Consider the following 11,868-nt stretch of genomic DNA (forward strand, 5'->3'; position numbering starts at 1 on the left):
CCAAGCTGATACCCTGTTTTTTTTTTTCTTTGGAAAAAAGTTTACATTTTGAAGGAGCTCTTTTACATATTTGTCAAGGTACAGTACCATTCAAAGGTTTGGGATCGGAAATAATTAAAAAAAAATGTTTTTGAAAGAAGTCTCTCATGCTCATGAATTCAGCAGTGTCCCATGATCCTTCCGAAACAATTCTAATATGCTGGTTTAGTGCTCAAGAAACATTTCCTTACTATTATTAAATGTTGAAAACTTCTGTGCTGATTAGTATTTTTGTTTATTATTTAATTATTTTCAGTATTTTTTTGATGAATAGAAAATTCAAAAGAACATACTGAAATAATTTTTCATAATATAATACTTTTGTTGTAACATTATAAAAGTCTTTACTGTCACTTTTGATGAAATAAATGCATCCTTGTTGAAAATTTCTTAAATAAAAACAAATATAATTATATATTATATATATAGTAGATATACAGTAGATATTATATATAATTATATTATATATTATAAATACCCCAACCCTTTGAATGGTAATGTATGTCCATACAACTTATGCATGATATGTCTTCTGAAGCCAAACAATGGCTTTGTGAGCGAAACAAACTGAAATTTAAAGGGATAGTTTGTGTGATCATTTACTCACCTTCATGTTCTTTCAATGTATGATTTTCTTTGTTCTGTTGAATGCAAAAGAATATATTTTGAACTTTTGCCCATGCAAAAAAAGTCCAAACAAAACAACATTCTTTCAAATATCATCTTTTGTGTTGCACAGAAAAAAGAAATGCTTAGGGAAAGAAATTCACTCCATTTCTGTAATGAAATATTTTTTCTTTTTCTCCAGAGGTTGGTTTTGGGGTTATGAGGAGACCAGAGCATTGAATGTCACCTGTTTATCTGCTCAGGGACATGCCTCTATCTTGGCTCCTGTCTTACAAAATAACTTAACCGCCACGTAAGTCACTTTGGAAATATGTTTGAATTCAAATAGCTTTTAAATGCAAATGGGTTCCTATACATGTGCTGTCACTGAACCACAGGTCAGTAATGCTGGACAGAGCTGAAACTGTCCTCCATGATCACTATGCTGGGAAGGACTACTGGGATGTAAGTCCATAAATTAATATTCTCAAGATTTTTAAATAATTTGCCTAAAAATATAGAAATAATTAGGTTTTTGTAAGATATCTCACCTATCTTATTTTATTGTTCTACAGACACGGCAAAGTATGGTGTTTGCCAAACACTTGCGTATTATAGGAGACGAGTTTAGGGCCAAGTATCTCAACTCCACAGACAAACAGGACCAGACGCCATACAACGAAGACTGGACCCGAATGAAAGTATGTTTCACTTGCATTAATTCTCTCCTCTCATTGTTCAAATACAGAAAGTACTGGTGTCATTGCTGCCAGCATAATAGATATACAGTAGTCAAACTGGTGTTTATGCAACAAGATGAAGGATTTGAGCTTTGTCAGAGCATTTGTTCACATGTCAAGACAGTGCATTTCTGGAATGTTTGCCATGTGCTTTACACCCACGCACATTTCAGTGTCACAAAGCAGTCATATTTGTTGCGTGACCTTTTGTAAACTCTTGGACCCAGAACAGGCTGGGCAGTGCTAAGGGAGCCCCTTACCTGGGAGTCCACTTGCGTAGGAAGGACTTTATCTGGGGGCACAGAGAAGATGTGCCCAGCCTCAAAGGAGCAGTGAAGAAGATCCGTAGTCTCATGAAGAAGCACAAGCTACAACAAGTCTTTGTTGCCACCGATGCAGACGGAGAAGGTACAGACATGATTAAAAAGACTGAAAAAAGTAATACAACAATAATGTACAAATTATTTAAGCATTCATTAAGACCCTTTTTTTGGTTACAAAACATTCACAGTGTTCCTGTGGCTCAGTGGTAGAGAATTGCGTTAGCAGCGCAAAAGGCCGTGGGTTAAATTCCCAGGGAACACACATACTGGTAAAAAATGTATAGCCCGAATGCACTGTAAGTCACTTTGGATAAAAGCGTCTGCTAAATGCATAAATTAAATTAAATTAAATTAAATTAAATTCACAGAATAGAGGCCACACTACCCATAAATCAGCCATGTGTCATGTTTGACAGAATAGTTCATTTGAAAACATGTGAAACATTATAGTTATTGTTTACTAAACCTCATTTTTTTCTGTTCAGCACAAAATAGGAGACATTTAAAAAAAATATTCATGCATGTCTAACAAACACAGTAAAGGCATAATTCATATGATTTGCGTACTATATTAAGCAGAAGACTTGTATAAGTCTTCTGAAGCCATCCAACAGCTTTGTATAAGGAAATGGCAATTTTGTAATTCACTTAAAATCTCTTTTCTGAATCACTACTGTTTAAAAGTTTGGGCTCAGTAAATAACTACTTTTATTCAAGAAGGAAACATAAAATTGTTCAAAAGTAACAGTAAGGATACCGTAAGGATAATTACCCTTATGAAAATTGATGAAAAATCATAAATTTTTACATGATAAAAAAGTGTCATATCGCGATATCAATGATAGAGCGACGCGATGACGTATGGCGGATATACGTTCCCTAGCGCGCACAACAACAACACCACAAACCCAATAGGTGTGTTCAACTTGAAGCAGCGCTGCGCAGACTGATCGGTGTATGACATCAAAGTATTGCGGTTCTAGAGCATATTCCAGCGCACACCCTTACCTTCAAAAATAGGCGAGGCTCATATCTTTACCGAAGCGGCGCGGAGAGAGGGGGTGGGGGAGGGCCTGGTGATTTTAACCGACTGCCCGAGGCCAGCATAAAAAGACGGCCTGCGCGTCGTCACGAAAGCTTATCCGTTGCACGTGTTTTAAGCCTTGCCAATTTAAACATTCAAAACAGTTTAAAGCATTCAAACACAAGACGCGAAAAACTCAACGGAGAGTTCGCGCGCCGAGTTTGCACATGGAGAGCTGCGCAAACACCAAACCGAGCTCTTCGCTTCCTCCCGTGCCTGAACGAACAAATATACCGCCAGTTTAAACATACAAGCACAAAAAGACACGAAAAGCTTAATTCAGCACCCGCGCGCTGTTCTGTGCGTACAGTGTGCATGCAGAGAGCCGTGTCTACAGCGAATTGAGTTTTGTCTCTTCTTGCTCTTGAAACGACAAATACATACAAAAATGGTCGGTTATGTCTTAAGTGAAAGTAAACAGTTGAGAAAGAAATTGAATGTGTATCATTATATTAGATGTATTATCTCTTAAATTGACCGCGCTTAATGTAGTAGCTGCTGTCAGTGTCCTTAAAGGGATAGTTCACCCAAAAATGAAAATTTGATGTTTATCTGCTTACCCCCAGGGCATCCAAGATGTAGGTGACTTTGTTTCTTCAGTAGAACACAAACGGAGATTTTTAACTCCAACCGTTGCAGTCTATCAGTCGTATAATGCATGGCAATGGTAACAAAATCTATGAGAGTAAAAAAAACATGCACAGACAAATCCAAATTAAACCCTGCGGCTCGTGACGACACATTGATGCCCTAAGACACGAAACGATCGGTTTGTGCGAGAAACCGAACAGTATTTATATAATATTTTACCTCTAATACACCACTATGTCCAACTGCTTTGAGCGCGCACATGGCATCCGGTGTGTGAGGTGTGTACGCGCTCTGGTGTAGTTTACGCAAGCGCCGGAAATTTTCATTTTTGGGTGACCTATCCCTTTAATGTTAATCCAAGAAATTAAATAGGAGAAAATCATTCACTGCTCTTTACTGAATTATTTTGTAGTTTTAACAAGAATTAATCTATATTTAATTTATACAGTGAAGACTATGCAATGCTATTTACATTTGATTATTCAGTTTCTGTACCTGGACACCTACAAACTTGAAAAAACTTAAACTTTGTTTAATTTGTATATTTGTTTATTTGTGATATTTACACAATTTCAAACAGGGCCCACAGGTACAACCTGCACCGGAGCCCGGCAAACCCCAGCTACGGGCCTGTACACCAATCGGTCTGCTTCAAGTCGAACACACAGCTGCTGCTGCCACCTTATGACAATAGATTTACACTTCAAATTAGGTAGTCTGTCATCGATGACAGTAGCTCATTGGAAAAGGAGGGAAAATGCCCTTAATTTTGTTTGCACTAATAAATGCTGCTGCCTGCCAGCTGCGATCACCAATAAAACGTTGTTCCATGTTTTTATTTTCTATATCATCATAAATATCGTTATCGCAAATATTCTTGAAATACCGCGATATAATTTTGAGGCTATATCGCCCACCCCTAGTAAGGACTTATGTTTCCAAATAAATATTAAGCAGTACAACTGTTTTCAACATTAATAATAATAATAAATGTTTCTTAGACGTCAAATGAGCATATTATAATTTTTTCTGAAGGATCATGTGATACTGAAGACTGGTAATGGCTGCCAAAAATTCAGCTTTGCATTCGTAGGAATAAATTACATTTTAAAATATATTAAAATAGAAAAGAGTCATTTTAATTTGTAATAATATTTCACAATATGATGGTTTTTAAAATATTTTTGATGAAATAAATGCAGCATTGGTGAGCATAAGAGACTTAAAAACAAACAAAAAAACTGTTTACTTTTAAACAGTAGTGTACAGTAGTGTATATTAGGGGTGTCCCCGACTAAGGATTTACATAGTCTGATCGGAATTTTCGAATCTTGCCGATAGTCGACTGATAGTCGAATCATATGTTTTGGGGGCGGGGGGCAAAACACATTACCAAGAGACAGTCATAATTACTGACGTTAACACACAGGGAAAATGTGTAACGGACGGTTCGCAGATGCATTGTTTTATATTTTAATTAAAAGAGTTAACATTAAACGTCAGCGAAACCCTAAGAATTTACAAAATTTTTTACAATAGTGCTCTCATTATAACGTTATGTATATGACAGTAGATATTAATGTTCTACATTTCTGTTTTGAGCTGCGCGCGCTGAAGATGACCAGTAGAATGAAGCATTTGATTGATAGCAGGTTTTTAATCAATGGGATTTCATTTATCTCATATAGAATACACTTCGTTATTTATACAACATAACGTTAATATTACGACTTATAGGCTATCTGCACAAAATGCCCCGAATGCACGAACGTGTCTGCTCGGCTCTGAATTAAATACTTTTGTGGACGTGTTCTTCACGCAACAACGTGCCGAAACTGTATATGACAGTCCCAGTCATAGTTATTAATACTGCATTGTAGTTTGTTAAAGTTTTAAATCCTTGCGCCAAGATGCTCCTCTGTCGGTCACGGATTATGGAAAGTGAAACTTAAAGGGGTCATATGATGCGATTTCAATTTTTCCTTTCTCTTTGGAGTGTTACAAGCTCTTGGTGCATATTTATTCACGCACGTTAACATACTTATCTAAAGCTTCTTTCTTTTCAGATTCTTATTTACAGCATTATCATAATAGGCTGTATATTAACGTTTAGGGAGAAAACCGGTAGTTCTATGTGAAATCAGATATTTGATCACCCCCGTATAGCCAAAATGGCATGCTCATAACACCCCGTGAATATTCGACTGTGAGATTTGTAGTCGAATCAGGCCAGAGATTGTCTTACTATAAGGAGATAAGAGGGTCTGTAAAACGGCTAACTTGGGTCACGTGTCCCTTAATAACCAATCACATTACAGACTTGATGTCATTGAATTTCAGTCAGAGTTGTGCTACACTCAGTCACTGTTTATGGATACCATAGGAATGAATGAGAAGTGCCGTAAGCTGAATCCCACCTGTCGCAAAAAGTCAGTGACTTCTCTTATAAAACGGCATTTTTTTCGTGGTAAACTAAAAATAGTTCAATCCAAATGTATTGTTTAGTGTAAAACATGTTGAAGATTAGCAGATAGGCTGTCGATTCATTAAATGATAAGTGGTCTCTAAAAAGCTGTTTATTCAGCGTAGTGAAGCCTCTGCTCCATTGACATCTATCCAAAAAAAAAAAGGCCTCTAGTTCCAGTAGTCTCCTTTTCCACGTGCTGCCAGACCGGAAGCGTTAGCTTTAGCCATTACACTTTTTTGGCTAATGGTTGCAGGCTTGCCTTCTAGTGGCTTTGATCAGGCTCCTCCTATCGAAGCATGAATCTTCGACTATTCGGGGTCACCCCTAGTGTATGTATTTGTATGTGAGATCAGGCATTTTCTGCTTTTAGAGCTAGCTAAACTGAAAAGGATGCTACCTGAGATGGTACAATACGAGCCCACCTGGGAGGACCTGGAGCTCCTGAAGGATGGAGGGGTGGCCATCATAGACCAGTGGATTTGTGCTCATGCTAGGTATTGAATCACACCCTTCGCTCTCCTTTTTTCATCAACAACAAAGAGGTTACTGAATGACACTGCGTTTTTTTATGCTTTAGGTGGACAAAAGCTGCTTTATCAACTGTGTTGAAAGATGAACCACTTTCTTGATTTTAGTCAGAGTTAGCTGCTGTTCAAGCCAGTTGAGATTTTTCTTTTAGTGTTTAGTTATTTTTTCTTTATCTCTTTCATTGACTTTTAATTTTTTAAAAGTGCTGTCTCTAGAAGATTACGTTGACAGAGTGTCAGTGTTAGAGGAAATTATACTATTTTGTTTTGTTTTAAACCATGTATTGGAAATTGACTCAATTGAGTATAATATAATGACAAAATGTTTTTCACTTGCAAAAATAATATTTAAAATAATTACTTAATTTTAAAAGAGTAAGGATTATTACTAATTTGATTCTTTTCTGTTTTGTTGAATTGTGTGTTACTCAATAGATTCTTTCCATTAAAAAAAGAAATGTATGACCCCATGACATAATGGCTTAGTCATTTCAGTCAACTCAGGCACTTGCTTTACTGTAAAGAATGCTCATTGTTTGATATGACAACTTTTGATCCTACCTATCACATGCTGTTGTGTGACATTTTTTTCAATCTTTTTGTTTGCGACGGCTTATCTCTTTTGTAAAACAACCGTACATCACTCACTCACATTTGTGTTGTTTTTGTCAGGTATTTCATTGGGACATCAGTTTCAACATTCTCTTTCAGAATACACGAGGAAAGGGAGATCCTAGGTTTCGATCCTAAAACCACCTATAACCGATTCTGTGGTGACGACGAGAAAGAATGTGAACAACCAACACACTGGAAAATTGTCTACTGATCACACAGAAAACTTGATGCTGGTTATACAGACTGTAACTGATTTCTCAGATTTAAGAGGATTCTCTATATTTTTAATGTTTTTGCTGACTATGTTGAAAATACAATCTTAGAAAGGAATAGTTCACCCAAAAATGAAATTTCATGAATATTTACTCACCTTCAAGCCATCCAAGATGTAGATGAATTTGTTTCTTCATCAGAAAAATCAGGAGAAATTTAGCATTATTTCACTTGTTCACCAGTGGCTCCTCTGCAGTGAATGGGTGCCGTCAGAATACAAATTCAAACAGCTGATTAAAAACATCACAGTAATGCACAAGAAATCCACACATTTGCAGTATATCAATTAACATTTTGTGAAGAAAAAAGTGTTTTTCTAAGAAACAAATCTGTCTTTAAGATGTTTTAACTTCAAACAGTTGTTTACAGCAAAAATAAAAGTCTTCTATCCACAATATTGCTTTCTCCAGTGAAATCTTGGATGGCCTGAGGGTGAATCATTTTTCAGCAAATTTTCGTTTAAGGGTGTACTATTTGTCTAATGGCAGAGCCAATGGGTTTTCATTGCTTAACAAGTTAGGCCTTTGTAAGTTAAGGAAGGTAAGGTGAGGCATAAGTGGAAAATATCAAATGGCTTTTATCTCATATCTTGTGTTAGATGTCGAATTTGTGTATGCTGCTGCTCTGTTCTCACAGTTCTTTGATTTGGATTGTTGATAGGCCTGTCACTAAACAACTATTTGTTGTGCGATATATTGCCCCAGAAATAATTGCGATAAGCAATATTATTGTCATTTTAAAGACCATTTTATGCCACTGAATATATGATCATAATGTAACAGCATAATAATGCAAGAAGGCCTACACACTTCCAAATGACAACAAACTTTTAATTTTTAAGAATATTTAGATCATGGAAATTAAGTATCAAAAACCTGAATAAATAGTAAATAAACATTTTCTAACAAAAAAGTGCAAAGTAACAAGTAGAAAAACAGAAAAATGCACAAAGAACTTGTATGGAGATTTTTCTATCTACATATTTTTCCCAGACCTTCCTTTCTCTGTAAATTAAGAGTGCACACTATTGCTGAAAAACACAATCACTACTTAGCAGTCAGATGTCCGTATGCAAAAAGGCACAGATCCCTAAACAAGGCCATATCTGCAGATTAAACTTTTTTTGTAGAAGCATTTTTAAAATGACGACTTATAGGCTATCTGCACAAAATGCCTCGAATGCACAAATGAACGTGTCTGCGCGGCTCTGAATTAACAACTTTTCTTCACGCAACAATGTGCAGAAACACGGCAACGAAACTCTAAAAATTCACAGCGTTTTATTATAATAGTGTTCTCATTATAATGTTATGTATATGACAGTCCCAGTCATAGATGGAGATTTTTCTATCTACATATTTTTCCCAGACCTTCCTTTCTCTGTAAATTAAGAGTGCACACTATTGCTGAAAAACACAATCACTACTTAGCAGTCAGATGTCCGTATGCAAAAAGGCACAGATCCCTAAACAAGGCCATATCTGCAGATTAAACTTTTTTTGTAGAAGCATTTTTAAAATGTTTGAACTAGCACCAACTACACCACGTTATGTATGAGAAGCTGCAAAAGACACAGGCACAAGTGGAATGTAGAAAACATGGTGACATTCATTTTTAAGTAAATATAATGGGCGATATATTGCGTCACTAAAAATGATTGAGGTCATGTATATATATTGTGCGATTAGTCGATATATTAATTATTGCGAGAGGCCTAATTGTTGATACTCAAGATGAACTGTGTGTAACACTGATCAAACCTTTTATGAAAATGGTCAACATGATTTTTCACCCCTGTTCCTGTCTTTGAAGTGCTACTTGCCAATTATTTTTGTCTCAGCACAATTTATGCCTTTGACAAATAACATGTATGAACATGCAGCGGTAGTGTTTTGTGCAGTATTTTGGGCAGCAGTATTGTGTCTGTCTGCTATTTGGACAAACAAAAATAGTGCTTTCACAGACTTTGCCATACAGTATTTTTACACTCAGTAGTGTTTTTTCCTTCCATAAGATGAGGTGAAAGATTCCGGGAGGCGTAAGCATGTTTCTAAAATTGCAGTCGGTAAAGATAAGCCTCTGGAATGGAAGCATAACTCGATGACAAGCAGTTGGAGTGTTTTGTATATTTCTTTTGTTGTTCAAGAAATGTAAAGTTATGTTCACTATTACCATTCAAAGATGTACTGTTCATCTGTGCAGTTTTTCTATAAATGTTTTCTTGAAGTTTTTTTTTTCTAAATGAAATTTTAATGATCACTTGGTGTGAATGTTGTCAAGTGTTTTTCATCTTATTTTTCTGAAAAGAGCTTCCTTAAAAGGATTTAAACTAGAAAGGTGCCTTGGAGTCATAGTATGTGTCCATTATTTTATTATATACCTGCTAGATATATTATAGCAGAGTAAATTTGCTGTAGGTTTTGTTCATTTTTACATGACTGTTTTTTTTTTTTTGCGATCTCTTTCCTGGGCCATGAATCTGGTTTCATATGATGCCAATCTGTCCAGCTCAAAGCTATACTGATCATTTTACTTCAACTTCTGGGTGGAGACAATGCTTTGTGACTCATTCTCACAGAATAGAGTGCAGCATGAGATGCTTTTCAGTCTTTTGTTCTGTTGACGCTTCTGGTAAATTTTCCAAGCTAGGTTTCACAGTTTAAGTCTCCTATTTTAACAATAGCATGTTATGGGGATCCTAATCTTGGCTGTTCATTATTACAATCAGCTTTAGAACTGATTAACATATGTTAGGTGATACATTTTAGAGTAATGTATGTACTTTTATTGTCTTTTTCCTTTTAGAATGCAACCTAAAGACAAAGGGAAGATTTATGAACTTCACAACCTATACAACCACAATGACTTAACAAAAACACTGAATGTGATCTCCAGGTCATAGAAAACAGATCAAAACAGACTGAACAAAAGAATTTGAACTGGTTGATTGGTACAGTGTAGAACAGAGAACATTGTTTTCAACCAGTCTTTTTACCACAGTTTAAAGTAATCATGAAAAGGCTGAGAAAAAAAAGTGAATAACCTGTTCAATTGGTAACATACAAAACGGCTTTTTGGCCAAAAAAATATTGCAATCATTTTTGTTGACCCCACCTTTATCATGAGAACACAGTTTAACCTCTCTGTAAAAATCTGGTTTACTCAGATATAGCATAAATATGATACTGAAATTAACCTGTTCAATTGGGTAACATACAAAACTGCTTTTTGGCCAAAAAATATTGCAATAATTTTTGTTGACCCCTCCTTTATCATGAGAACACAGTTTAACCTTTCTGTAAAAATCTTGTTTACTCAGATATAGCATAAATATGATACTGAAATTTTAGATTTCACTCTTGAAACCTTCCCAACCTGACATAAATATTTATTTCCTCAATAACAATATCTAAGTGAATAGCGCATGAGTAGCCTAATAAGACAGATATGTATGTGTATTTGAGACCAACAAATACATATTTTTCATATATCATATTTTTAGTCTGTTAAACTAGGCACTAGTTAGGCATGGAGCTGAAATCTACCCTTTAGAGGAAGTAGCTTGTTATACTAGAAGCTACTAGAAGCATATGGAACTTTACTGTATTTTGTATTGATGCCCTTCTTTTTGGAAAATGTCTTGACCCGCAGTAGGCTGCATTACAGGTGTTGAACTTTAAATAAAAAGCTCCTTAACTGCTAGCAAACAATAGATAGTATTTGCGGCTCTCCTTTCAATTTACTTTAAGTCATTTTTCGCATCATCCAGTTATGTTTTTGTTCTCCGCTCCTGTAATTATTGAAGTGACAGAAGTGGGAGCACAATCTGATAGGTAGCATTTTTCGCTATCGATTCGTGCTACCTATCTTTTTAATGGGAGGTAGCACAATCTGAGCGGGTAGCACAAATCGTCAGAACACCAGTCATGCAACCTGTGTGGTAAACTCCCGCCTCTCACCTGTATGAGCCTACAGAACAGAGAACAGTGCAGACTGGATATCACTGACACCGGTGCGAACACCTGACAAGAGAGAAAATTCATATTTTTCTCCTTATTAGGCTAACTACATACTTAATTTTAGTTGTTTTTGTTATGAATTTTTCGTCAGTTGGAGGAATACAGTATCACATGGAAAGTGCTCTTTGCTAGGAATAACCTGGCAAAATGTCTTCATTATATCAAACGCATCGGACCCAATAACGATACACTAAATCCAATCCAGACTAAACAAGGTAAATATATAACTTGATCAATTTATATTGTTTTTGCATGTTTATTAGCTACTTTTGTGCGATAAAGTGAATATTTGAGATTCAGTTACGTCAATTGTGAAAGGCAATTCAGGGAGGAAAAGCTTACATTAAATGATTTTGAACAGTTTTAGACAAAGAAGCGCACTAAATACAAGTAGGAAGCAACTTTAAAGCCTTTTTTAAATTATTTTTATGTATTATTATGTATTATTGTTATTGTGTGTATAAGTTTGGCTTATTTTATTAAATAATGTTATTATTTTATTAAATCTGTTATTATTATTATACAAAGTGGCATTTACTTGATATAGGCCTAAATAAATTACATTCTAACAATATATATATATA

General features: G+C 35.5%; 2 protein-coding genes across 3 annotated transcripts in view; both read left to right on the forward strand.

Annotated features, from left to right (window-relative positions):
• The window catches only part of pofut2 (protein O-fucosyltransferase 2), a 9,737-nt gene extending 2,365 nt beyond the window's left edge, over positions 1-7,372 (forward strand). The window contains exons 4-9 of one of the 2 annotated variants that reach the window (XM_016449957.1): positions 848-958; positions 1,044-1,110; positions 1,221-1,346; positions 1,613-1,793; positions 6,221-6,344; positions 7,050-7,372. In XM_016449957.1, the coding sequence (XP_016305443.1) occupies positions 848-958; positions 1,044-1,110; positions 1,221-1,346; positions 1,613-1,793; positions 6,221-6,344; positions 7,050-7,203 (763 nt within the window). In that variant the 3' untranslated portion in view covers positions 7,204-7,372. The remainder of the gene's footprint in view (positions 1-847; positions 959-1,043; positions 1,111-1,220; positions 1,347-1,612; positions 1,794-6,220; positions 6,345-7,049) is intronic. The other variant, XM_016449958.1, reaches the window with a different exon arrangement.
• A 4,012-nt stretch (positions 7,373-11,384) lies between these two features.
• The window catches only part of LOC107660608 (uncharacterized), a 65,894-nt gene continuing 65,410 nt past the window's right edge, over positions 11,385-11,868 (forward strand). The window contains exon 1 of the mRNA XM_016449967.1: positions 11,385-11,499. The gene's annotated coding sequence lies outside the window, so the exon portion shown is untranslated. The remainder of the gene's footprint in view (positions 11,500-11,868) is intronic.

Source organism: Sinocyclocheilus anshuiensis, unplaced genomic scaffold, assembly GCF_001515605.1.
Source record: "Sinocyclocheilus anshuiensis isolate Anshui unplaced genomic scaffold, SAMN03320099.WGS_v1.1 scaffold627, whole genome shotgun sequence".
Taxonomy (NCBI): domain Eukaryota; kingdom Metazoa; phylum Chordata; class Actinopteri; order Cypriniformes; family Cyprinidae; genus Sinocyclocheilus; species Sinocyclocheilus anshuiensis.